General features: G+C 54.2%; 3 protein-coding genes across 3 annotated transcripts; 1 reads left to right on the forward strand and 2 right to left on the reverse strand.

Moving 5' to 3' along the window:
• Positions 1–14: 14 nt before the first annotated feature.
• Positions 15–19,203, reverse strand: lama1 (laminin, alpha 1). Its single transcript, XM_057013517.1, is given in 68 exon segments — positions 15–277; positions 462–591; positions 594–677; positions 747–862; positions 865–879; positions 970–1,123; positions 1,205–1,354; positions 1,661–1,850; positions 1,945–2,051; positions 2,213–2,396; positions 2,841–3,038; positions 3,123–3,274; positions 3,389–3,541; positions 3,630–3,744; positions 3,821–3,962; positions 4,059–4,203; positions 4,295–4,445; positions 4,540–4,664; positions 4,733–4,886; positions 4,969–5,102; positions 5,207–5,350; positions 5,935–6,089; positions 6,178–6,360; positions 6,439–6,555; positions 6,668–6,770; positions 6,856–6,997; positions 7,069–7,232; positions 7,297–7,413; positions 7,510–7,717; positions 7,789–7,945; positions 8,009–8,120; positions 8,200–8,298; positions 8,367–8,509; positions 8,595–8,788; positions 8,863–8,952; positions 9,021–9,139; positions 9,548–9,688; positions 9,759–9,882; positions 10,097–10,224; positions 10,302–10,487; positions 10,863–11,042; positions 11,115–11,258; positions 11,336–11,569; positions 11,632–11,768; positions 11,842–12,022; positions 12,270–12,376; positions 12,694–12,905; positions 12,976–13,062; positions 13,177–13,304; positions 13,387–13,497; positions 13,627–13,771; positions 13,948–14,159; positions 14,265–14,366; positions 14,487–14,645; positions 14,719–14,859; positions 14,941–15,086; positions 15,174–15,267; positions 15,346–15,524; positions 15,615–15,732; positions 16,314–16,403; positions 16,520–16,699; positions 16,766–16,956; positions 17,029–17,080; positions 17,245–17,357; positions 17,443–17,502; positions 17,505–17,612; positions 18,627–18,770; positions 18,855–19,203. Coding segments are annotated over 67 exon segments (9,246 nt in total). The 5' UTR covers positions 18,682–18,770; positions 18,855–19,203; the 3' UTR covers positions 15–122.
• Positions 19,204–20,731: 1,528 nt separating this feature from the next.
• Positions 20,732–23,281, reverse strand: hus1 (HUS1 checkpoint clamp component). The gene is made up of 8 exons (XM_057013549.1): positions 23,128–23,281; positions 22,895–23,022; positions 22,595–22,771; positions 21,979–22,086; positions 21,845–21,919; positions 21,617–21,716; positions 21,413–21,547; positions 20,732–21,306 (listed from the first exon to the last, which is right to left on the reverse strand). Exons 1-8 carry the CDS (start codon positions 23,177–23,179, stop codon positions 21,224–21,226), a joined length of 858 nt encoding a protein of 285 aa, XP_056869529.1. The 5' UTR covers positions 23,180–23,281; the 3' UTR covers positions 20,732–21,223.
• Positions 23,282–23,847: 566 nt separating this feature from the next.
• On the forward strand, positions 23,848–26,764 carry tubb6 (tubulin, beta 6 class V). Its single transcript, XM_057013546.1, has 6 exons — positions 23,848–24,002; positions 24,740–24,848; positions 24,945–25,055; positions 25,155–25,270; positions 25,498–25,626; positions 25,754–26,764. The coding sequence occupies exons 1-6, from the start codon at positions 23,883–23,885 to the stop codon at positions 26,570–26,572; spliced, it is 1,404 nt and encodes a 467-aa protein (XP_056869526.1). The 5' UTR covers positions 23,848–23,882; the 3' UTR covers positions 26,573–26,764.
• The last annotated feature ends 251 nt before the right edge of the window (positions 26,765–27,015 follow it).

The following is a 27,015-nucleotide window of genomic DNA, read 5'->3' on the forward strand; positions in this document are numbered from 1 at the left end:
CTAAACAGGCGTCATTTGCTTTAATGTGTTTAATGATAAATGTCAAAAAAAAGGACAGTTTGCTAAAACAGGTGTTAAACGTCCAACCAGGGTTAGAGTTGTGACCTGCGACACAGGTGACACTAGCCTACAGGGCAGGAGTCAGGAGTGACACCTGAGAGGACGTGGGCGGAGCTTAGGTCCAGCGTATCGCTCAGGTGCGGTTTAATGAGCTGTATCTTCTTCAGACAACCTCTGAACCGGGTGGTGATTGAGAGGCAGTTCTGCTTTACCCCGACTGTGAGGGTGAGACAGGTGGAGAGAGACAGGTAAGGAGATACAGGTGGAGAGACAGGTAAGGAGATAGGTGGAGAGAGACAGGTGGAGAGAGACAGGTGGAGAGAGACAGGTGGAGAGAGACAGGTGGTGAGACAGGTAAGGTCGCAGGTAACTGTCGGCAGACAAGGAAGACGGACGCTCACCAGGGTAGCCTCCCAGGTAAACTGGGTTTTTCGTCTCAGCCGAGGTGGATTGTGGGTAAGGGTTGGGGGTGATGTAGCTCCGCCCATCCACCTGTAAATTCAGGCTGTGTTTGGTTTTCCTGGCCAGGACGCGGTGTGCCATCGGCCGTCACACAGCATCGGACCCACGGAGCGCACCGTCACTCTCCCGGCGCCATTGTTCACGTTAAACACCACCTGGAGAAAAGCGCTCGTTTAGCACACACACACACACACACACACACACACACACACACGGCTGCTCACCTGTCCTTTGATCATCTCGAGTCCGATGGCATCAATTTTGGCACTGCTAATTCCTAAAAACACTCCTTCTGATTGGCTGGTCCGGAACTCCAGAGATACAGAAACATCGGATCCGACTTATAGCCATCGCGCACTGAAACACACACACACACACACACACACACACGGCTCAGATGTGACCCGACCACGGCGGGATCCATTTGACCCGGCGTGTCGGACTCACTGAAGAGGGCGTGTCCGCTGCCGTCGAAGTAGCTTCCTGCCTGGTCATCGGTGAAACAGGAAGTGACGTTGTGGCGCGAGGCCGGTTTGGTCAGATCCAACACGGCGCCGTTCAGGTGGACGGACCGAACGCAGCCCTGAAAGCTGCTGCTGACCTGCGAAGCAGAGGAGGGAGCGGTGAGGCCGGGACGGGACGGACCCGTTGGACCCGTTGGTACCGAGTCGGGGACGCCTACGTTAATCCTCCTGGTGGCGTGTGCGTGCGGCAGCCCCCCCAGGTACAGACGCCTGTCCACGTCCAGCTGGTTCCCCCTGATGGACGCCGAGCCGGGCTTTGAACCGTCGACCGCCAGGGCGAGCGAGCGGCGGCTGACCTCGGCGCTCACCTGAAACAGCCCAGGTACAGAGGTGAAGACGCACAGGTGACCCGGTGGTGTGACCTCACACAGGTGACCTCACACAGGTGACCCGGTGGTGTGACCTCACACAGGTGACCTCACACAGGTGACCCGGTGGTGTGACCTCACACAGGTGACCCGGTGGTGTGACCTCACACAGGTGACCTCACACAGGTGACCCGGTGGTGTGACCTCACACAGGTGACCCGGTGGTGTGACCTCACACAGGTGACCTCACACAGGTGACCCGGTGGTGTGTGACCTCACACAGGTGACCTCACACAGGTGACTTACAGTGTGCCAGAGTCCGTCAGTGATGGACACAGGTGAGGTGACGGAGGTGGGACCCTTCCCCAGGTCGGCTGACAACGTCACCTTCCCCCCCGCCAGTTTGACGACGGCGAAGTCCATCTGTTTGGCGTCGGAGAGGAGGAGGAGCAGGCCGTCCGGAGATCGGGTCCGAGCCGATATCTTCAGAGACACACTGAGGAGACGGGGCGGAGTTGAAGGGATCTGGGTGGGTTCAGTGGATCCAGGCGGACCGGCGCCACCGAGCCCAGAACCAAACGGACACTCACCTTTTCCTGAGGGCGCCGGGGTTGATCAGGAACGTCATGTGACTGTGTTTGGACAAACCGAACTGAGCTGCGGAGGGCAGGAAGGAGGAGTCCACCTGTGCTGCACACTGCACCACACGGATCAATTAGGATCAAAGCCTGATCAATAATGATCAAAGCCTGATCAACTACTGATCAAAGCCTGATCAATATGTGATCAAAGCCTGATCAATAACGATCAATTACCAGCAAACACATCAGTGACTCATTAATGAAAGACATCAATCACCGTTAGAGCGCCTGGGGGCAGGACACCCAGCGGGGTGGGTGGTACCACAGGCAGGCGGACCGGGTCCATGGTTGGTTCTGTGTCCGGGTCATCAGGAAGCACCGCCCCCCTGGCCGCCTCTTCCAGCAGGCAGCTGTCCAGGGTCACGCCCTCATACCTGAACGCTCCTGAGAGGTCAACGAGCCTGAGGGAGGGAGGGAGGGAGGGAGGGAGTGAGTGAGTGAGTGGACGAGTGAGTGGACGAGTGAGTGAGTGAACGAGCGAGCGAGTGGACGAGTGAGTGAGTGAGTGAGTGAGTGAGTGGGCGAGTGGGCGAGCGAGTGGGTGAGTGAGTGAGTGAGTGGGTGAGTGAGTGAGTGGGCGAGTGGGCGAGTGAGTGGACGAGTGAGTGAGTGAGTGAGTGAGCGAGTGAGCGAGTGAGTGAGTGAGTGAACGAGCGAGCGAGTGGGTGAGTGAGTGAGTGGGCGAGCGGGCGAGTGGGCGAGCGAGTGGGTGAGTGAGCGAGTGAGCGAGTGAGTGAGTGAGTGTGTGTGTGAGGGTGTGAGTGTGTGTGTGTGTGTGTGTGTGTGTGTGAGGGTGTGAGTGTGTGTGTGAGGGTGTGTGTGTGTGTGTGTGTGTGGACACTCACGCTCCTCCTCCTAACACCAGGTGTTGGATGCAGCCTCTGAAGGATAAAGAAATCTCCCGCAGCCTGGAGGGCAGCTGGAGCCCCGCCCCTACAGGTACTCCACCAATAAAAAATGAGGCTGGAGACAAATTAGAAAATCTGCCCGGCAACAGAGGGATGGACTTCAGGTGTGTCTCATCCACCTGTATGGACAGGGTCCTGTGAGACAGACAGGTGACATATTGAGCCATACTGGTCAATCACATGCGTGAGGGACAGGTCTGTTTCCATGGTAACACGTACTTCTTGTTGACGGTAACGATGACAGAGTGTTTCAGACCATCGCTAAAAAATCCTCCCTTAGGTTTCACCACTGTCACGGTTTGTGTGGCTCCTCCCACTTCACCAATGTCGGCCTCCAGCGCACCTGAGGCCAGGTGGATGGACAGGAAGCGCTGGACATCCCAGAGGGGGGGGAAGAGGCACGAAGCAGGTTAACCAGCAATTCAGGGATCGGTAAGTGGTGTAATGACATAGATCAAATCCCAACGCACGACTTTCCGCCCTACCCGCCTCTGAACGTGGTCGTCGCTGACGGCAGCGAGCAGAATTCCTGACCGGTTGTTGGTGGAGAAGGAAAAGAGAAGCTCCACCTCTGGTCCAAGAGCTCGAGGAGCCATTTGAACGAAGCCGCCGGTCAACAGCGACACGCTCCTGACGGCCTGGAGGGGTTATGATGGGATACGGTGAAGTCACAGCTGGAATGGTAACCAGGGAAACGCAGGCAGGAAGAACAAATGTCCGTACTACCTCAAGAACGCAGCCCTTCCTGACGCCAAAAGCGTCTCTCAGCAGGTCAAAGTTGGACCGGGCGATCTCCACATTTTTTATACAGCCCACGTAAGCCCTGGACACCACCTGTCGCCTGACGAGCAGACAGACGAGTGTAGGAGGAGGCAGACAGGTGGAACACGCCCTCGCTCTCAAGCACAAGCACCAACCTGATGGGTCTGGAGGCAGGAAGTCCTCCGATGTAGATGGGGTCAAAGTCGGAGCGGTTAAGGTCGGACGCCAGCCCGGGAGACTCCGCCTCCAACACCTCCTTTTCCGACGACTGGTCAGCAGCCATGATGGAAAGGTAACCTGTCCCGGAAACAGTGGAACATGCACGTTACCGCGACAACAGCCACGGTAGTTTGGTTCAGCCCCGCCCCCAAACCTCTACAGCCGTACTGGTACCTTTACGTTTGTTCCTCTGCAGCGTGATCTTGTACCAGACGCCAGTGTTGTACTTCCTGCTGGAGGTCAGGACGAGTGCACCTGAGCCGAGGTCAAAGGTCAGGCGAACCTGCCCCTCTACTAGCTCGATGGACAGAAAGTCCCTCTGAGAGGACAGGAAGAGACAGATGAGTGAGTCTGATGGTCATCACGTGTGTGTGTGTGTGTGTGTGTGTGTGTGTGTGTGTGTGTCGTACCGTGTTGTTGGAGGCCAGGTACAACAGTAACCCCCCTGGTGACAGTGTTTTGAACAGCAAGACGATGGAGGTGGAGGTCGCCCGTAGAGACTTCTGGACCAAAGAGAATCCGGATCCGTCGAAATGGAAGGAGGTCTCCTCCGTTTGTGGACTGAGGGAACCAGAGGAGGAGGGAGTGACTGGTGATGGTGTTCTAACGGGACCGAGGAGGCACGAGGGTGCCTGGGAACGCCCCCCCCACCTACCTGCTGAAGCAGCCTCCACACTCTCCCTCCCTTCTGTGGTAGTTCCAGAGGCCGATGTTCCGCTCGTTCAGGGCCGCTTCGCCCAGACATCCCTGGAATGTGGTGGAGCGCAGGGCCGCCGGCCTCTGACACCACAGACGGACTCATTAGCTGCACACAGACAGGTCCAGGTGTCTCCATTCGCAAGTGTTACCTGTCCGTGAGCTCCCAGTCCACCAATGTAGAGCCAAGAGTTTCTGTCCGTGTCTAAAATCCTGGCGGGACCCGGCGAGGTGGCCGTTACTGCCGGGAGGGGCTCCGAGTCCGACTCCAGCTGATGAACCCACAGAGACGCATGAGCCCCAAACCTGGAACCCAACAACAGGGAGCCCAGAAACATCATTAGCGGTCACCAGGGGAACGTCCTGCTGGGCGGGGGGGCCTATTTACCGCGTGGCGTTGATTCTGGTCCATCTGTTGTTGGTGATGTCCAGGCCGGGAAACTCCAGTCTGGTGCTACCTGAACCCAGATCCCACAGCAGAGACACCTTCCCACGATACATCTCCAGAGCCAGGAAGTCCACCTGAACCCAAGCCATGAAGACAGCAGGTACATGAGCACTGGAGGCAGGAACCGGTCCGATACGGAGCGCGGTGTGTTGCCCTCTGGAGCCGTGCAGGGACCTACCGTGGTGTTGCTGCCCTGGAAGAACAGCAGGTTGTTTGGACTGGACGTCCTCAAGACAAGACTCAGCGTGTTGAAGTTCCTGGACTCGGACTGTGGCCTGTAGGAGCGCACGCAGCTTCTGTCTGCCTGCACCGCCACCTTAATCTGGCACCAAGGAGAAGGCAACATCACCACCGGGGGAGATTCACTCATTCATACGGGTGGTGTGACTGGGATGGAGGGTGTGACTGGGATGGAGGGTGTGAGTGGGATGGAGGGTGGGATGGACGGAGGGTGGGACGGAGGGTGTGTGTGGGATGGAGGGTGGGATGGAGGGTGTGCCTGGGATGGATGGAGGGTGGGATGGAGGGTGTGCGTGGGATGGAGGGTGGGATGGAGGGTGGGATGGATGGAGGGTGGGATGGAGGGGGGGTGGGATGGAGGGTGTGCCTGGGATGGAGGGAGGGTGGGATGGAGGGTGGGATGGATGGAGGGTGGGATGGATGGAGGGTGTGCGTGGGATGGAGGGTGGGATGGAGGGTGGGTGGATGGATGGAGGGTGTGAGTGGGATGGGGGGTGTGATGGAGGGTGTGCCTGGGATGGAGGGAGGGTGGGATGGAGGGTGGGATGGATGGAGGGTGGGATGGATGGAGGGTGGGATGGAGGGTGGGATGGAGGGTGTCCCTGGGATGGAGGGTGGGATGGAGGGTGTGCGTGGGATGGAGGGTGGGATGGAGGGTGTGTTTACCGAGGCGGCCTGTCTTCGGGCCTGATTGATCAGCTCTCTGATGTCAGACAGGTTCCTGTTGATCGTTTCTCCCAGCATGCTCAGGGGCTTGATCTGGTCGATAAGACGCTCTGTGCGACGCTCCACCTCGCCCAGTTTCTGACGCGCCTGATCGACTGAACACACAGGAAGTGTTACGGCCACGTGGTGGGTGGGTGACCCGGTTTAAATGGGTGGGTGACCCGGTTTAAACGGCTGACTAACCTGTGGAGTGTGTGAGGGCTGTGAGCTGCTGGGTCTCTGTGACGGTGTTGCTGGTGTTTTCCACTGCAGAGGAAGAATCCTGGAGCTGCTGTCTGAGTTTCTGTAGCCTCAGTAGCGCCCCCTGTAGCCTGGAGTCTGCTTCTGCAGCCTGCAGCTGAACTTGTTGCAGCTCGGTCAGTGAACCTAATGACATCAATTAATTAACGACTTAATGAACGACCAGTGCTTCGGCCTGTTGTGCAGCCAGAAATGATGTTTCACCATTTGAGAGGCTCTGCAGCTCTGTGACCGAATGATGAAATAGGAGACCGAACTTCCGGAAGCTTTCTTTAAATAATCCTAGTCTGCTGGTTACCATGGAGACGTTCATCTGCAAGTCTGAAAGCAAAAAACCAGAATGTCCATGAATGTCCGATGGTGATGACCAGCAGAGGGCACTACTTTCCCAGGGTTTAGAAGCGGGTGCATATTCAAAAGCGATGAAACCGACCTGCGGATGAAGCGCCGATCTGTCGACAGGTTTCCAAAACAGCGGCGCTGATGTTCAGGCGAGTCCTGCTCTCCTCTGGCAGGGGCGGTTCTGATTGGACCGTCTGGACCAAACCAATTCCGACAGTAACTGACGATGTCCCAGCGGGACTCAATCAAACCCAAAGGCGTTCTTCACGACACACTCACCGCGTTGAGCAGCAGCCGGGCGGACCGGTCGGCCATGAGGGCCTCCTGCCGCAGCGCCTCCACCTGCTCCGGGACGCCGCTGCTCCCCCCCTGAAGCAGCTGGCTGCCATTTTGAGACGCATTATACACAGACAGCAGCGAGCTGAGGGAGGAAGGAGAGATATGACCACCAAACACTCTCACACACTCACACACACACACACACACACACACCTGTGCAGGGAGTGGGCGTCGTCTTCCAGCTGCTGGGCGTGTTTCTCTGAAAGGTAGACCTTCTCCAGGGAATCCGTCATCTTCAGACCACCAACCAAACCATCCACCTGTTTCCTCAGCAGGGGGCTCCACTGATCCAGGTAACTGCCAAACACCTCCACCTGCTGCACACACAGGTGTCATCATGAAGCGTGCGACGACAGGTGTGGTGCGGTGTGACGGTCTTACCGAGGTGGTGTTGGTTAGGTCCTCCATGATGCTGAGGCTGTCGCCCAGCACGAGCTGAGTGTCCTGCATCAGTCCCGCCACCAGGAGGCGCTCCTGGCTGATGTCCTGCTGGACAGACTGACAGACGACGTGACGATCATCAGTCCAAACCGAAACAGTGGTGCTTGGATCCAGACTCCTCTAGATCCTCTTTCCTGTGTGAGTGTGTGTTACCTGGTGCTGCTGCGTCAGGTTGTGCAGGACCTCCAGAAGCACGTGTGTCTGCATGTTTTGTTGTGTGGCGCCGCTCAGTTGTGCCTGTAGGTGGCGCAGTGTTCCGCTGTTACTGCTGAGGGAGGTCGAAAGGTGGCGGAGGCCGTCGTCCACTGCGGCCCTGCGGGAGAGCAGGTCCGACTGCAGGGAGAGCACAGATGTGGCGCGTCTGCAGGAGCAGAGTTTATTAGAGCTTCGTCAAAATGAAAAAGTGATTTGGAAGAAACCCGGGAACCTCACAGGAGCTCCTGATTGGCCAGGCTGCTGGCAGCGGTGAGGTTGGTCACTCTCATGCTTCTCAACATCAACTCAAGTTCTTGCAGCAGACGTGTTCTGTTGGCTGTCGTCAGCTCTTCTTCTGCAGTCGCATTCAGGCGTTCGGCCTCCTGCTGAAGAGCTGGACACAAGGTTCATTGGTGTCTTTTTAAACATATATATTATGTGTCTTTTATTTTTGTACCCTGCACTTTGTCTTGAAGGATGTTGATGTTCTGGATTTGCTGTGAGCCCTGATGGATGGTGTCCTGAGCAGATGTGTCCAGTCTCTGAAGGTCACCAGACATATTTACCACCTAGTTTAGGGAAAACACAGAGTGAAGGTTCTGCATCAGGCTTCAGAACCAAGGTTGTGTTTTCGAAACGTTGTTTTACCAGCTGCAGCAAGACGCCGAGGTCGAGGCTCATGAGGCCGAGTTGCTCTTCGAGGCCGCTCAGCTGCAGAGAGGCTGAAGTGTTTTCCGCCGCCATCGCCTGTAACACACACACGTGTCATGGCCGAACCGCTGCGTCTCCAGCAGAGGGCGGTGCTGCACAGTCACCTGGACGCCTCTGGTCTGGTTCTCCAGCGCCGCTAACCGAAGGTACGAGGCCACAACAAAGCTGCTGATGTTGACGGCGGCGAGGTGGTCGTCCAAGTCTTCCAGGTCGTTGAGCATCACACCGGTGCAGTTGTCCTCACACGCTGGAGGTAAACGTACAGACATGATGATACGGTCACACCTGCGATGGGTCGTCGCTCACACACACACACACTTACACACACTTACACACACACTCTCCTTCCTGCAGGATGTGTCTGTCCTCACACTGGTCACATGATTGACCTTTGACACCAGCCTTACAGTCGCACTTCCCATTCAGCTGGTCACACAGCGGCTGAAGAGAACCCCACCCAGAACAGTTACACCGCGAACACACACCGCCTGGCAAAGTGGGGTTACCATAGTAACCGACGGAACACCTGCAGGACGACAGTCGGTCCACAGGTTAGTTTAGAAGCCAAAGCTGACAGTAAACCAGCACCAGTGTTCTTACTTTTCACAGTATCTCCCCTCGTATCCGGGAACACAGGCTGTGCAGCGGAAGTCTCCCAGCACTCCCTCCGACACACAGGTGGGGCTGAAGCTGCGTGGAGTCCGAGGGAGACGTCAGTAACAGAAGCCACACGGGGAAAAGCTCCGCAAAAGTTTTACCTGTTGTCCTTCAGGGGGCAGGCGCAAAGAGAGCAGTCACTTATGGAGCCGCTAACGTTCCCGTGATACCCTTGGGAACACTGCTGACAGCTCCACCCGCTGGTGTGATGCTGACACTGCTGCAGGGGATCAAAACACCAGTCAACGTTTGCAAGTCTCAGGGAGAACATGGAGACTCCACACAGACACCAGGAGAAGGTGGAGACTCCACACAGACACCAGGAGAAGGTGGAGACTCCACCAAAACCCCAGGAGAAGGTGGAGACTCCACACAGACACCAGGAGAAGGTGGAGACTCCACACAGACACCAGGAGAAGGTGGAGACTCCACACAGACACCAGGAGAAGGTGGAGACTCCACACAGACACCAGGAGAAGGTGGAGACTCCACCAAAACCCCAGGAGAAGGTGGAGACTCCACACAGACACCAGGAGAAGGTGGAGACTCCACACAGACACCAGGAGAAGGTGGAGACTCCTCACAGACACCAGGAGAAGGTGGAGACGTGGTGTGAGCCGTGTCTCACCTGACATTCTCCACTCGCTGCATCGCAGCTCTCGCTGTGGTTGTTGCAGCGACACGGAACGCACGGACGCACCGACATCAACCTTTGACTCTGAGGTGACAACTCGGACGGCGGCTGACGGAAGAATCCAGCGGCACAGTCCTGAAGGACGGCAGAGAGGAACACAGGTGAGCGGGGAGCAGGCGAGGGATCACGTGATCCGGACATTTACCTGACAGGACAGTCCGGTGTATCCCGTGGGACAGATGCAGGACTCGATCGATCTTGCCATGTCCCCGCCGACCACCGACCCGTCCTCGTTCTCCAGCGCCGTTTCCATGGTAATATTTGAGATCCTGTCGAGAATAACAAGGAATGGCTCACGAGGATGCGCTCCCACTCTGTCATGTGACCTTTGGGGGTGTGGCTTAATGATCTCCACCCTTCATCTGTGCGTTATTGTGCGTAAATATATCACGTGTCGTTGTTTTAATTACTTGTGCCTGAAGAGACATTTATCCCAGCACTCTGAGGGTCACCTGTGGGACCCATGCCGGCGTGCACCTGTACCTGCTCTGCTGCAGCCTGCTCCCGTAAGACGCTTTGATGAGGACGTACTCGATGTTGCCCAGGACGGACATGAAGTCCGAGCGACCCACCGACGTCTCCAACACTGAGTTAAAGTATTTCCACTTGTGCTGTAACAGACACAGAAACATTTCAGCTAATTAATCCGGCTTCTCCGGTTTTCTTGCTGTGGTTCCTGTAACTGTACCTCCGTCATCCTGATCTCATGGTTTGTCCTAATGCCGTTGCTAGGGGCAACCACGTCCATGTATATCACCATCTTCTTGAGGGTCCCACCTTTTATCATGATCTGGGGCTCCTGATTGGACAGCCCAGCGCCATCCTCAGCATAAAAGGTGATGATGTAGGATAAGGAGCCGCCGTAGGACAGAAGCTATGAAAGACAGACGTGCGATCAGGTGAATGACACAGACGTGCGATCAGGTGAACGACACAGACGTGAGATCAGGTGAACGGCACAGACGTGCGATCAGGTGAACGACACAGACGTGCGATCAGGTGATCGGCACAGACGTGCGATCAGGTGAACGACACAGACGTGCGATCAGGTGAACGGCACAGACGTGCGATCAGGTGAACGGCACAGACGTGCGATCAGGTGAACGACACAGACGTGCGATCAGGTGAACGACACAGACGTGCGATCAGGTGAACGACACAGACGTGCGATCAGGTGAACGACTAAAGCACAGCTGCTCAACATCCTGCCTGTTAGCCAGCGTGAAGGGAAGTGATTTCACCGACGTACCTGTTGGCCTTCGAACTGGGGGGGCAGCCTCCAGTAGAGTGGGCCAGCCAAGCCACTGGTGTTGAGGTGCCTGGTGTCGAGCAGCATGTCGCCGCCCTGCTGGTAAACCCCAGACACGACACCCTGCAGGTTCAACTGACTAACCACTGACAAGAGGCCAGGAGACTGGTCCAGAGTGACCTGTGAGCGGCGAGGGGGTTAGCCACATGTTCTGATGCGTCCGTTAGCGTGTCACCTGTCTGCAGCACCCACCGGTCGTCGGATCAGCCCCCCCTGCTCCTCACAGTCGCCGCTCACCCCCGAACAGAAACACGGAGAGCAGCCATCGGGATTATCCACCGACAGAGCGAATCGGCCGGCGACACACTCCTCGCAGCGGCGCCCAGACACGCCCACCTGAAGAACACCCATTTGTTACAGCAGGGCACACACACACACACACACACACACACACGCACACACATTTACATCACCTTGCACACACACACTCCCGTGTCCAGACAGTCACACGTGTTCAGCGTCGTGTTGCAGAACTTTTCATCAGTTCCTGCCAGGTCACAGCCGCATGGTAAACATGACGGGTAACCATGGTGCCCAGCGGCACAGTGGTCACATGACCGGCCACCAAACCCCTTCCTGCACCAACACTGGCCGCTGGTCGCATCACAGTCAGGGGCGGAGCTTCCGTCCTTGCTGCAGCTGCACGGCTGGAGAGACAAACGATCAATTAGTGGGTGGTTTTTAAGTTCTCCCTGTTTGTGTCCTGTACCGTGCAGCCAGTTGTGGGGTCGTGACCCCAGTATCCAGTTTCACATCTGTTGCAGTTGGGTCCCTCTGTAAAGGCGGGGCACATGCACTCCCCGCTCTGGGGATCACAGTTCCCTCCCGTGTGGACACAGTAGCATGCTGGGAAGAAAAGGTCGACAACCAATCAGAGATGAGACGATAGCCAAACACCAGCGAGGCCAAAGCTAACTACCTCTGCAGCTGCTGACGTCCACGCCATAGTAGCCGTGACCACAGCGGTCACACTTGTCTCCCCCCACACCCTTCACGCACGGGCAGCGGCCCTGCTCGTCACATGACTCAGACAGCGATCCCGATTGGTTGCAGCCACAGAGCTGACAGCCCATCTCACTGTGGAGGCCGAAAAAGCCCGACTGGGAACATGAGGCGATAAATCCAGATTAGCTTCCAGCATCAACATCAGCAGCAGTGGAGTTAATTCATCTTATGAAGTCAAGAACCGTCCCAAAACAATTCAACCACAAGGGCTGGATAACAGTGCTCTGTGGCTATCATGTGAAATATGAATTTATTAACATTTCAAAGAATTAAAAGCATATTGGACCATTTTATACACCACACGCGGTCACCGACACACATTTGTGCGTGTGAGCGTGTTACCTGACACTGGTCACAAGTGCGTCCTGTCACGTTTTCCTTGCAAAGACATTGACCCGTTGTGACGTCACACACACTGGAGGGGGCGCCGTTGACGTCACAGCCACATTCTGAGGGGAGAGTGACACCTGTCAGGCCGACAAGCCCCGCCCACGCCTCCCTACCGACCTTTGATCATAGGGATCGTGCTGGACAGTAGATTCCGACTGATCAATGATCAGGCTGCAGTTTGAGATGTTGCGTCATCGCTTTAGTCAGGTGACCACAAATGAAAAAGGTCAGAGGTTTAATCTAATCTGGATTTTAGAAGATCAACATTCCAACATTCCAACATTCTACTCGCGCTCCTTTTAAACAAGTTCATGAAGACGGAGTTGACCCATCAAGCCCACCGAGGCCTTCATGATTGTGTTTGTGCACGTCTCACCCTGACAGTTCTTGGCAAGCACTGCGTCTCCATAGTAACCGGGCTGACAGACCTCGCAGTGGCGTCCGCCGGTGTTGAAAAGGCACCGCAGGCACTCGCCGGTGATGACGTCACAGTGTCCCGCCTCACTTGCGTTCACATTACCGTGACAATCACAGCGCACACAGGTGCCATTGGCTGCCCGTGGGTTACCATAGAAACCACTCGCACACCTGAAGGCAGGGAAAGAGCGGCGTGACGAGGGCTGCCAAGGCTGCCTGGGGTGGGTTTGGTTGTTGTCACCTTTCACAGTTGCTTCCTGTGTGTCCCTCCTGGCACTGGTCACACACCACCTTTCCTGACCCCTCCAGCACGCAGGTGGGACTGAAACTAAGAAAGGCAGCGTTTCATCCAATGAGCAGCCCTCACACATCCCATCATGGACATGGGCTTTTCCCACATCGTGGGATGAAAACACGTGACAGTGAAACTTAAGTTTTCAACCTGTTGGACGGGTTTGTCAGAGGACAAGGACACAACTGGCAGTCATCTGCTGTCCCCTCTGTGGCGTTGCCATAGAAACCAGGGAGACACTCTTCACAGTGAGGACCGCTGGTGTTATGTGTACAACCCTGATGGACGGACGGACGATGTCACCGACAGATCACCTGATCACTGATCACCTGATCACTGAGATTCTGGACTCAAACTCACCCAACAGTCGCCACTGATGTCACACTCTGACGCGTGGTCGTTACACTCGCACTGCATACAGTTTCCTCCGAACAAAACCCCGCCCACTCTGTAGAACCCTGGGAGACACGTCTAAGACACACACACACACACACACACACACACACACACACACACACACAGGGTCAGATTAAACACGATTACATTTTAACTGACTGTCCAACACAAGAATATTTTGCTAGTTATAAATGCAGCCCCGACCTCACAGGAAGTGCCGGTGTAACCCCACGGACATTCACACTTTTCCACGGCGACCGCCTGTTGGGCAGAACCTGGGCCCGGGTCAGCGGCGTCCAGGGCAGAACCTGGGCCCGGGTCAGCGGCGTCCAGGGAGATCCAGCTGAGACTGAGGCCATGGCAACATGACAAATATTGATTAATGCATTTTGCCCGTGGTCACTGACCAAATCGGTGCTGAAATCATCTGATCGTGTGCCGCTCGCTGTAGTCCTCCAGGAAAGGACGAGTGTTACGAGGTTCCGCAGGTGAACAGATGCACCTGTGTGACGTCACCGCTCTCACCGTATCGGTCCATCTGCGGTGGCGTTCAGACCGACCCTGACGGTCAGAGTCGTAACGTCGGCGAGGGCCGACAGGAGCTCATCGCGGCTCACGGGGTCGCCTGACTGAACATCCCTGAACTGTCCGTCAACCATCACTATGGCAACCACACTCTCAGCAAGAGGAGAGACAAAGAGGAAGTGAGGGATGGAATGTAGAGCACGACCGTTTCCCTGGAGACAGAGATGACCACAGATAAGCCACCAACATCCAGGAATATTTACGTCCCAGCAGGAGACAGGAAACTTTTTCCACAGTCTCCGTTATTCCCAAGTTACCTTGATCATGACGTCAGAGTGGGCGGGAATAGAGCGGTCCTCATTGTCCGATGGAATGTCATACAGCAGAGAGTAATTCAGGAAGCCTCCATAGGAGCCCAGCTGGGAAGAGACAGTGGGTGAGACGGATGGACGGAGACGGAGGGACGGAGGGACAGACAAGAGTCCCTCGTTCCTCTTGTTGCCATGTTGCAGAATAATAACCCCATTTTGGTGTCTCACCTTGTTACCAAGGAAACCGTCAGGCGCATCCCACAGCAGAACGTCCTGGTGGGAGTGGCCAGAGGAAGTGTTTCCAGGTGAGGGTAAATCATTGTCCTGGAGGACTGTAATGTTCTGAGGAGCCGGGCGGGGGAGGAGCCAAGCATCTCTATGAAGCACCTGAACAAACGAAGAACATCAGGACCCGGATGCACCTGTGGAAAGGGTGTAGGTGCAGGTGGATCACGCTCACCTGAGTCGTGGACCAAGCAGAACTCTCACAGACGTCGGACACGCCGAAGCAGAAACAGTCGGTGCAGCCGAGCGGATTCTTCTCCTGGAGGTTGTAGAATCCGGGTTTACACAGATCACAGTGGGCTCCCATCACGTTCACCTGAGGAGCAACAGATCACCTGATGAGCACCAGGTGTCAGACGTCTGGTCTGGCTGGGACGCCCCCCCCAGGTGTGTTCACCTTGCAGGTGCAGGGTCTGCAGGGGTCCGCGTTGGTGCTGCCAGCAGCGTCACACTCACAGCGAACACACTGGGGAAAGTCTCTGTATCCAAACGCACAGGTGTCGCACCGTTCACCTGCAAAACCCTCCTTACACACACACTGACCTGCACACACACACAGCAGGAACACGGCCCGTTAAAGCCGGACAAGTCAACGCACGCGGGCGGACACAGGCGCACAGCTTCGTTTACCCGGATGCGTCTCGTCCCTGGAGCACACAGGTGACTCTGATCCTCTCAGGTCACAGTTACAGGCAACACACGGAAAGTCTGAATACGGAGAGACCTACACACAAAACACACACAGTTTTCACACCTGTAAAGGTATTCAGGTGAAGCACCCCGCAGTACTCAGGTGTATCACCTCAGCAGGTCTGTAGTAGCCATCAGTGCAGCTCTCACAGTTGAGCCCGGCGGTGTTGTGTAGACAGGAGACACAGACTCCGCCCCCTCGACGGACGCCGTGGATATTCAGACTCAGAGAGAGGTCGGCCACCGTCTGATTGTAGAAACAGTCGGTTGCTTTGTTGTGACAGTTACATTCTGGAGGACAGAGGTGACAGAGACACAGGTGTTTCACTGATGGCCACACATGAGCAGAAGTGTCGTCTGTGATCCATTGTGTCCTCTTACTTTCACAGGTGTTTCCCTCATGAACCGTTCCCGGTTGCCATGGCTGCTGATGGTAACCAGGGCAACACTCGTTACAGTTCTCTCCACAGGTGTTGTGTTCGCACACACAGTGTAGTTTCTGTTGACACGCAAACATCACCGTCACCGTTCAGGTGAACAGATCGTTGCCTTATACACAGGTGACTGCACCCAGGTTAGTTCAGTCACTCTGGACTAAACTAAGATGTTCACAATTATTTGAATCAGAGCATCAATTTAGCAACATGAAGTCCAGTTTGGTGTCAGGTTCTGTCTCAAAGACAAGGACGAGGACAAGGACAAGGACTAGGACCAGGACTAATATGAGGACGAGGACAAGGTCAAGGACAAGGACTAATATGAGGACTAGGACAAGGACGAGGACAAGGACGAGGACAAGGACTAGGACAAGGACTAATATGAGGACTAGGACAAGGACTAATATGAGGACCAGGACGAGGACAAGGACCAGGACAAGGGTTAGGAGTTAGGGTTAACCCCCCACACAGGTGTGTACAGGTGAACGTGACCTCTGTGTACAGGTGAACACAAGGGCATGAGCGGTAGAATGTTCGGCTGAACAGGTGTGCAGGCGAACATTGGAGCAGGTGATCAAGCGCAGGTGAGTAACTGCAGCTAAACAGGTGAACAGACGTACAGTCAACAGGTGTGCGGCAGTACCTTTGTGACCGGGTCCAAGGGGCAATTCTGGGCGTGGCCATAACAGATGCACATTCCACCCACGGACACATCTTTGATGGAGTAATAATACTGAGGAACAAGTAGAAGAACGACGTGAACGACCAGCAGGAGACGCACGAGTGCAGATGTTTACGGGATCAGGTGACCCACAGGTGTGAGGTTCACCACTGTCTGGCGTGTCTCACCCTCCGTGTGACGATGGGGTCGATGTCTCGGGGGTCCCGCGTGCTCAGCATCATGAGGTCGGCGTTGAGCGTCCTGATCCGCTGGAGCCTGAGTCGGATGTAACGGGCCGAGGTGAAGTCCAAGAGCTCGGGCGTCAGGTCGTCCGCTCCGGGGCGGCCGTTGATCAGCGAGGTGTGGATCTGAGGAGGAGAGACGGGCGAGATGAGCGAGCGAGAGAGAGAGACAGGTGGAGACGCCCGTCTCACCTCTCCGTTCTCCAGAGGGTTCAGTCTGGAGTAGTAGGACGTGCAGATGACCTCCGTGTCCCTCTTGTAGGTCGGAGGTCCGAGTCTCGGGGTGACGTTGTAATGGGACAAGCACTCGGAGTTGCTAATTGCGTAATACTGCCAGGGGTCAAAGGTCACCCCGTCCAGGGAGCGCTCCAGGATCCAGTTACCTGGAGAGGTGTGAGACGGTCAGACAGGGTCGGCAGGCGCAGACAGACAGGCGCGCAGGACAGACAGCTGACCTGGGCGAGGAGAGTTCGCTGCTTTGATGATGACGTAGGCGACCTGGAAGATCTGGGGGGGCAGAAAAGCATCGTTACACGGTACCGGGTCAGAGGTCCGAGACCAGATGTTCCTCATCCTAGACACAGCAGATCTGGTTCTGATGGTCCAGATGCGAGCTACGACAGTGACGCCTGAGGAGCAGGAACAGCCGGAGGAACCACCGGTGCCGGTACCTGTTTCAGGTCCAGCGTGATGGTGACCCAGTGAAACTGCCGTCCATTCTTGATACTGGGACTCTGCCACCAGCGGTTGGTTCCGTCGATGGCGTTGGTGATGGGATGTCGTTCTGAAATCAAACAGGGTCAGAACAGTGATGGAGACCCGTTTCTATGAGTGAGGAACCGGGGGAGACCCCGCCTCCATGTCCGTACCTCTCAGCAGAAGCGAGGCGGCGTCACAGCGTGCGCAGTGCGGGTTCTTTACGGGTCGACCGGAACGTGCTCCACCAGTTTACAGTAGACCTCCGGGTCCGGGTCCCCGCACGTGGCGTTGCTGTCGACCACGGCGTTGGTGGCCAGGTTCAAGATGGCAGGAAACAGGCCTGTCACAGGGAGCAGCAACGTCCCGTTAGCGCCGGATTAGCATCGGATTCAGATGTTCTGACAGGCTCGTTACCACGGTTACGCATAGACACCGCAGCCAGGTTGAAGAAAAACACACAAACGCACGCACAACTACACACACATGTTAATTAGTGTTGTGTGTGATCAGCTGCTGAGGTGCTGAGGTGTGAAAGCAACTAGGTGGTCCGACGCCCCTCCCACCACCACACACACACACACACACCACACTCACACACACACACAGACACACAGACACACACACACACACACAAGCTCAACACATCCGGGGAAACGACCATCTACTATACAGATACTGGTAACACAACCCCTGAGCGGAGACACACAGGTAGAGAAGCGTCCATGTTGGAATGTGTTAAATCAGTGTGTTGATGTTCAGCTTGACCTCTGACCCCTCCCCCCTGCTACACACACAGCGAGGTGTCTGTGGCCCCGTGGGGGGCAGATGTGGGTGAGGGGTTTTAGGAGAGGAAGAGGGCAGAGTGATTGTTCCCCGCAATCATCTCTCTCTCTCACCCACACACACACACACACACACACACACACACCACACACACACACACACACACACTCACACACACACACACAACACACACACAGTCTGACTTCCCTTATCAACGTGATCAGCACACACGAATCCTCTTCACATGCTAATCAGCTCGCTCATCACTCTTTAGCTGCTCAACAGTGCTGCAGTAAAAGTTCTGTGGCGTCGGCCCGGCCCGTCTGGACCTTCCTATCAAGATTCCCGAGGAGACCTTGGAGAGAGCGCACGTGATCCCAGGAACACGGGGAACGTCCTGACCCGGGGGAAGCAGCTGGAGTCTCAACATCGGCTTTTTCGGAAGCGATCCAATCAAAACCCGTGAAAAAGTGCAGCCGGTTCAGAGAAGCCGAACCGGGTCCGGAACCCTGAAGAGCCGAAGCTGCAGAATCTGACCCCGGACCGGCAGCGGGTCAGGAAAGTTTCTCACCTCTCAGCTGAGCTGCAGCTCCATCCAGCAGCAGCACCAACAGCAGCAACTTCATGTCTGCAACCAGCAACGGCGCCGAGGTCGGGTCAGACTGGTCAGAACCGGGCCGAGAGCAGAGCGGAGCGGAGCGGACTCAGACCAGTGCTGTGTGAACAGGAATGTAGTGTTAATGTGCCACACTCAAGCTCTCATTCATTCAGCTCAATAGGGGGGTGGGCTGGACCGTACCAACTGCTCCACTGACGGGGGAGCGGGACCCTGAACAGCAGAACCCAGTTCTTGCTCGGTTCTGATTCATTGATCGATCGACGATACAAACGGGAATCAGCTGATCAATAAAATCCAAACTCGTCCAGATGAGGTCATTCTAGAGATAAAGACGGTAAAAACAGCTGGCAGGCGGGATTAATCACATCACATGGGTCAGTTCAAAGGACCCGATTGGGTCGAGCGTTGATCAAACACTCCGTCAAGAACCAATCAAACGTCAAAGAGACGAGAGATTCGTCCGGAGCCTCGTGGGGCGAAGCAGAAAGGGTTAAACCATCATCCGGGGGCTGCTCTTCAAACTATTGTCTCATGGTGTGTGTGTGTGTGTGTGTGTTGGGGGTGTGAGAGTGTGTGGAGGTCTGTGAGAGTGTGTGTGTGAGTGTGTGTGTGTGTGTGAGTGTCTGTGAGAGTGTGTGTGTGAGTGTGTGTGTGTGTGTGAGTGTGTGAGTGAGAGTGTGTTTGAGTGAGTGTGGTGTGTGTGTGAGAGTGTGTGTGGGGTGAGAGTGTGTGTGTGTGTGTGTGTGAGAGTGTGTGTGTGAGAGTGTGTGTGTGTGTGAGAGTGTGTGTGTGAGTGTGAGAGTGTGTGTGTGAGTGTGTGTGGGGGAGGATCTTCTGCCTGTTCACTTGTATTGTCTTTTTCCTTTGATGTAATCTTGTCTTGGACCAAACGTCTCGTAGTTCAGAACATTGTCGTCGTTACAGCGACGCACAAATGAGACAAAAACCACAAAACAAGAAACGCGTCTCGGAGAAAAAAAAAGGTCGATGAAAGAGCTGAAGGTTTGATGGCAAATGAGCTGCAAAACAGCTCGATCATCATAAATACATAAAAATATGCTTTTCAGATCCAATCAGTGGCGCCTCTAGTGGCCACTGATGGAAGTTCTGGAAAACCACATTAAAACGGTGGTGAGGGAGGGTAGTTATGAGGGAGGGTAGTTAAGAGGGAGGGTAGTTATGGGGGAGGGTAGTTATGGGGGAGGGCAGTTATGGGGGGGGGTTATGAGGGAGGTATTTATTGGGGAGGGTAGTTATGAGGGTGGGTAGTTATGGGGGAGGGTAGTTATGAGGGAGGGTAGTTATGGGGGAGGCAGTTATGGGGGAGGGTAGTTATGGGGGAGGGTAGTTATGGGGGAGGGCAGTTATGGGGGAGGGCAGTTAGTTGAACTGGTGCTAGCACCTCGTTCAGCACATTTCAGGGTTCAGAAGCTGCTGAAGCTTCCAACTTCACCTTTATCTCCAGGGGGTCCCGCTCCTCCTGCCCTCGGGGCTCCAACAGCTTCTGTTAGTCTTTATTGATCTGATCCTACAAATCACCCTTCACTGTCGTTTATCAGCATATTAGGCCACGCCCTCGATTTTCCATTGAAAATAAATCACGTTAACGAGTCACTTTAATTAAGAAAACTGATAAAAGTATAAATATCATTTATGTTAATCATCTTAGCCCACAATGAAAATTACACCTCCGCGCAATCAAAGCATCGGTTTTATTGGCATTTAAAAAGTAAAATTCACAGTTCATTCGGACGATCGTGTTTAAAAAAAAAATTTAATTTAAAAAGAAACAATTGACGAGACTTTATATTTTGACCTTTATTTCTAAAAATGATCCCTTAAAGGAACAATAACCTCTATCACATTTACAATACTGTGGTACCCCCCAGTCAGGTTGCCAGATAGGTTGCCAGTCAGGTTGCCAGTCAGGTTGCCAGTCAGGTTGCCAGTCAGGTTGCCAGATCCTGCACACCTATATTTGACCATTTACCGTCTCAGTCATATCATTATAAAAGCAGCGCTAACGTGTTGCTACTGGCAGCAATGATGAGTCGCCGTTTTTATTTCACAATTTATTACCCACGTCGACTCCATGACCCACCTGCATCCGTGCACGATGAGCGAACGTGCACAATAATACTGGGCTGTAGAAACACTTGGCGAGGCCGCGCCTACTATAACTAGAAATAACTCACTCAAACTTGGCTGAATCCAACTTGACAAGGAGAAAATTAGCAAATTCGTCGGCGACATAGATCCTCCTGATCTATAAAACGCTGAATTATGAGTGAAATAAAGCTCGTTTCCTCCGTCATGTGTGAATATAAACCACCAACCTCAAACTAAACAGCATTTTAACCCAGTGAACCGTCCAGTAAACAAACCGTGTTCGAGTTCCTGGCTGAAGACGTCTTGGCCAGAGAGTTCCTGTACGTGTCCACACTGATGACTGGACCTCACTGAGTCCTTAGTGTGGGAGAACCAACAGGTTCCTGGTCCGTTCTCACATCATCCAGCCTCAGAGGTCAAAGTTCAACCGCGTGGAGAGTTTAAGCCACGGCGGGGATGAAATACTGCAGCGACACGTCTTCGTGCAGCAGGATCAGATGGACGACCGTGTCGTGGACGATATCTGCGGACAGAGGAACATCGGGTCTTTATCTGAGGAAACATCCCAGAATAATCAAAACCCAACGTGCTGCGTTCACGTGACCTCATGAGTATTGATCGGCTCTTACTGCACATGGCCTTGCTGGGGTTGACCTGCTGGCCCATCAGGAACTGCTGCAGCTTCCTGATGTCCACCCGGGCCTGCGTCATGGCTTCTGGGTCCCAGCGCCGGGCGGCGCCTCCATCCTGGGACGCGTCGTCTCCTGGAAGAACACGGAGGTTCTGCATCGGTCCAAACTGACGTGGCGATTTCTTTAGAGGCGGAGTTTTACCCCACGGAGGGTTCCCCAGGTCCTTGAAGTGAGTGGTGACGGAAACCAGGTCCGTCTCGATCTTCAGGTTCATCTCTCCACGCAGGTTGGCCTCCATGATCTCACACACACACACACACACACACACACACACACACACACACACACACACACACACACACACACACAGAGTCAGATGAGCAGTGGTCAGATTTCAGGTTTAAGATGTTCGGAGGACTTGGATCCTACCAGGAAGTTGGACAGGTTCTTCATCTTGTCCACCACGTTCTTCATGGTCTTCAGAGGCGGCAGGTAGATGCTCACCTGCAGAAAGCGTGTGAGTCACGGCGGGAGGCGGCAGAAACGGGGCGATCGTCACCTACGTGGAAGTCTGGAACGCTGGGCTCTTTGAACTCGTGCCACAGCCTGCGAGGGATGACTTCAACGGGAATGTCGTGGGTGACGACCCGACTGATGCTGGACAGGGTCGGCTGGACAGAACAGGGAGGAGGAGACCGTCAGGGACCAAGACCGGATCGGGTTCCGTCGCCAGTAGCGACATTTGCCACGAGTATTATTAGCTACAGATCCATTAGCTTGTTATAACGAACAGCTTTAAAATAGAACTAACAATTCCAAACAGGACTAATTAGTTGTGTAGTAGCTCAAAATGTAATAATAAAATATGAGAGACGTCACTGAGAGATTTCTCTGGGCTTCATCTCCAGGCCGAGGGACTCGTCGCCTCAATCGTACGGAGAATCGGGAGGAGCCTTAATCAATAATTGGCTGCAGCGTCTGATCAGAGGAGCCATGTGACCCGATAACTTAGTGAGCCGAAGCTGCTGAAGGACCTAGTCTGTGTTTTCATTCCGTCTGTTTTTGATGGTTAAAACTGTTCACTTCCTCCAGAACCATGATTTCTCTTCAGCATCAACTCTACAGACACATTATCACACAGTTATGACGCTTCTGTGTCTCTTAGATGTTTCCACTCACCAACTCAGCAGTGATGGTCAGACAGGGACAGTGTTTCTTAGTCAGTTTGACCTTGACGGCTTTGGCATTCTGGGTGGTCTTCAGAGCTCTGGACAAGTTCTCAGGAGTGACCTCCAGGCAGATCTCATTGTCCTCGGGAGAGAAACCTTCCATTTGGTACTCATCAAAGAAGTTGGCCTGGTGGGAAACAAAGAGAAGGTGAGCTGGAAGAGACCCCATCATGAGGAGCATCTCCAGGATTCTTTATGGCTGCTGCCATCAGATGATCGATCGATCGATCGATCGATCAAGGACTCCCACCTGCGACAGCTCGCACCACATGCTGACTCCTCCGTTGGTCACTTTCCCCGACAGAACGAAGAACAAATGTTGCGGAGTCAGTCGCAGGATGCAGCTCTTGGTCAGTTTTGAGATGGTGCTGATGACTCCTAACGACGCAAAGCGAACCCGCTCAAACACAACAAACTAACCAAACCGGGTTAATTAACCAGGCGCTAAACCGACTCGTTAACCAAAGAAAGAACAATACTCACTTGTAAAGTGATTCAGACACGCTACATCCACGATTTTGCCTCGAAATTTCATTTTGGAAGTTTACTACGTCAAACTTGTGAAGGAACGTTTGAAGTCAGTCCGACGCTTTTTAGGGTCCGTCAGAAACAGACCAGAGCGTCGATCGTTCCGGGGGTAAACTAACGGGAGAAAAGTCCGTGTGTTGTTTTGTGCCATCAGACATTGAATGGAATTTAGCATCAATCGGATTTATTATCCCCAAAACACGGGTGAGAAACCAACTACGGATATTAAAGAAACGTAGTGGAGTTAAAGTAGTGTTTGCGTACTTAATGAAGAGATGGTTCCGGGCTTGAACCCATCTCCCGGTGCCCCAGCAGATGGCAGCACGCGGTCGTGCGTTTGGGTTCTGGCGTCTGAAACCGGTTCCCCACCTCTAAACTTCGTTCTGTAGTTTATTGGCCCCCAAATGTCCGAGTTACTCCCGACTTTTCTGTCCTTTGACTTCCTCCGTGGTCACTGTAATACGTACGTTAAAATAGTGTATTAATAACAGTAACGTTTTTGTCAGTCATTGACTAAATATTATATTATTCACATTAGATCGATCCAATAAATCGATGCAGTGATAAACCTGTGACCGATCACTGATTACGTCAGTCTGATGATCAGCTGATCATTTAGAGGGTCGCACGTGCACGGATCATTCATCACTTTCTGATTGGACAGATATCGCCCCCTCGGGGCGTGGTGACGGGAGCGCGCTTGACAGGGGATGAAGGTGGCGGCGCGCTCCCGCCACCCAGACGAGGAGCAGAACATTGACACGAGAAGGAAGATGCGGGAGATCGTCCACATCCAGGCGGGCCAGTGCGGGAACCAGATCGGAACCAAGGTCAGAAACGACGAGATGTTGTTGTTCTGTTTACAGAGGTGCCGACAGGCCAGCAGCCCCCAGCGTCCGTCAGTAGAACACTTAGGAACTCACCTGCAGGCAGCGGGACCAACACAGGTGTACGACTACCTGCACCTCTAGTTTTTAGTAGTTTTTATTTTAAAACAACAACTCCTAAACTCTTTAAACATTCATCTAATACATTTTCAAGGAGAAGAGGTCTAAAATATTGTTTTATTTAAGCTGTGGGTTCAGATCCCGTCCCTGTGGGGAGTGTGTGTGGACCTCAGGTGTAAAGCGTGCAGGTACCAGGGTGACCCCGTCCCCCCCCGTCCCTGTTAGGAGACAAAATAAAGCAAATTTAAAAATGTATCTGAGCATGTGTGTTTGTGCACAGCAAAACTCATTTAATTAATAATCCAAATATTATTAAATTATTAAACAAATAAAATAACTTAATCCGTCAACTGGATCAGACAGCAGCCGTGAGGGGGCGGAGCTTCAGAGTCGCTATCAGCACATTAAAGGAATGTGAGAACACACACACACACACACACACACACACACACGGCCATTGTTTTAGCCCACAGAGCCGTTTTTTTCTGTCTGAATGAATAAAGATTTTTCCAGAACAAACCCAAGCAGTTGATCTGTTAGATCCACAGTTGAGTGGATCCCAGCAGATTCCAGTGATGAGGTGGTTGAAATGATGAGTGGGTTTTCCTGTTTGGGCCCAGTTCTGGGAAGTGATCAGCGATGAGCACGGCATCGACTCTGCGGGGACGTACGTGGGCGACTCCTCGCTGCAGCTGGACAGAATCAACGTTTACTACAACCAGGCGTCCTGTAGGTCCGACGGTGGCGCCGACCAGCACGTGATCCACACCAACACAATCGTCCAACCGAATCGACCAGCGCGTTGAGTGTGTTGTGTTTGTGCAGCACATAAATACGTCCCCCGGGCTGTGCTGGTGGACCTGGAACCAGGAACCATGGACAGCGTGCGCTCGGGAGCCTTCGGACAACTGTTCAGACCCGACAACTTCATCTTTGGTAACCCCCGGCAACATCATTCATTTGTTCTGAAGTGACACCAACTCGCTGCCTTTGCTTTGATCTAACATCAAAGCTCTCCTGGTTGGTTGTCTGCAGGTCAGACAGGCGCTGGGAACAACTGGGCCAAAGGTCATTACACGGAGGGGGCGGAGCTTGTGGACTCGGTCCTGGACATCGTGAGGAAAGAGTGTGAGCACTGCGACTGTCTCCAAGTGAGTTGGTCGATTCAAACCCAGTGGGCGGAGCCACAGAAGCGTATCTAATAACGCTAATGTTAGCATTGTGCTAAAGACAGGGTGATGAGCAGGGGCGGGGTTTCCAGTCACATGGTCTTGTTTGTGATGCAGAAGACCTATGAGCCGTCTTTTCTTATATCTGAAGAACGCGTAGCTCTCTAGAACATCTGTGCAGCACCTTCATGATGTCTGAAACCCCCCAGGGCTTCCAGCTCACTCACTCCCTGGGTGGGGGCACCGGCTCAGGCATGGGCACCCTGCTGATCAGCAAGATCCGGGAGGAGTACCCCGATCGCATCATGAACACCTTCAGCGTCATGCCGTCGCCAAAGGTCTGTGCTGACTACAACCGTCACGTTCCTGCAGCTCGGGAGTCACATGACGTGGATCCACGTCAGCATTTATCCACGCGTTCCGAGAACCTTGCTGGTTGTTTTCTGACCTTGGGCCGTCCCTCAGGTGTCGGACACGGTGGTGGAGCCCTACAACGCCACGCTGTCGGTGCACCAGCTGGTGGAAAACACCGATGAGACCTACTGCATCGACAACGAGGCTCTCTACGACATCTGCTTTCGCACCCTGAAGCTGACCACGCCCACCTACGGCGACCTGAACCACCTGGTGTCGGCCACGATGAGCGGAGTCACGACTTCCCTCCGCTTCCCCGGGCAGCTGAACGCCGACCTGCGTAAGCTAGCGGTCAACATGGTGCCTTTCCCAAGACTCCACTTCTTCATGCCGGGATTTGCTCCCCTGACGGCGAGGGGGAGTCAGCAGTACCGAGCTCTGAGCGTCCCCGAGCTCACCCAGCAGATGTTTGATGCCAGGAACATGATGGCGGCCTGCGACCCTCGCCACGGCCGCTACCTGACCGTCGCCACCGTCTTCCGCGGTCCCATGTCCATGAAGGAGGTGGACGAGCAGATGCTGAACATTCAGAACAAGAACAGCAGCTACTTTGTGGAGTGGATCCCCAACAACGTGAAGGTAGCCGTCTGCGACATTGCTCCACGCGGGCTCAAGATGGCCGCCACCTTCATCGGCAACAGCACCGCCATCCAGGAGCTGTTCAAGAGGATCTCGGAGCAGTTCTCGGCCATGTTCCGCAGGAAGGCGTTCCTGCACTGGTTCACCGGAGAGGGCATGGACGAGATGGAGTTCACGGAGGCGGAGAGCAACATGAACGACCTGGTGTCCGAGTACCAGCAGTACCAGGACGCCACGGCCAATGACGGGGAGGAGAACTTCGAGGACGAGGAGGATGAGATCCCCGAGTAAAGACGCCACTGATGGGAGCGCCAACACATCAGGGCAGATGTGCAAAAACGTGCCAACGCCAACTACGTTTGAATTTGTTTCTCCACAAGCTGCAGTCTGACAACATCGATCCCAAAACGTCATTCATCAATAAACGAGTGATCAGATGTCCTTCGTCCTCAGCTGATAATAATAAAAACAAGGTTTCCTTCTTCTGGTTGTTGTTCCTTAAGATCCTCTGAGTTTGGTGACGGTTCTGAACGGGCTGGTGGGGTTGATGCTAACTAGCATTTAGCTGCAGGAGCTCAAGCAGATGATCCTCCAGCTGCTCTGACTTCTGATGTCCCAGCAGTTCTGATTGTGTCCAGGATTAGAAGATCAGCAGCAGCAGACAAACGCTGAGCTCAGGTCTGCGCACCGGGGTCACCTCGGGGGTCCAGGGGCGAACAAATCCAGATAAACCC

This window comes from Takifugu flavidus, chromosome 17 (assembly GCF_003711565.1).
Source record: "Takifugu flavidus isolate HTHZ2018 chromosome 17, ASM371156v2, whole genome shotgun sequence".
Classification (NCBI taxonomy): Eukaryota; Metazoa; Chordata; class Actinopteri; order Tetraodontiformes; family Tetraodontidae; genus Takifugu; species Takifugu flavidus.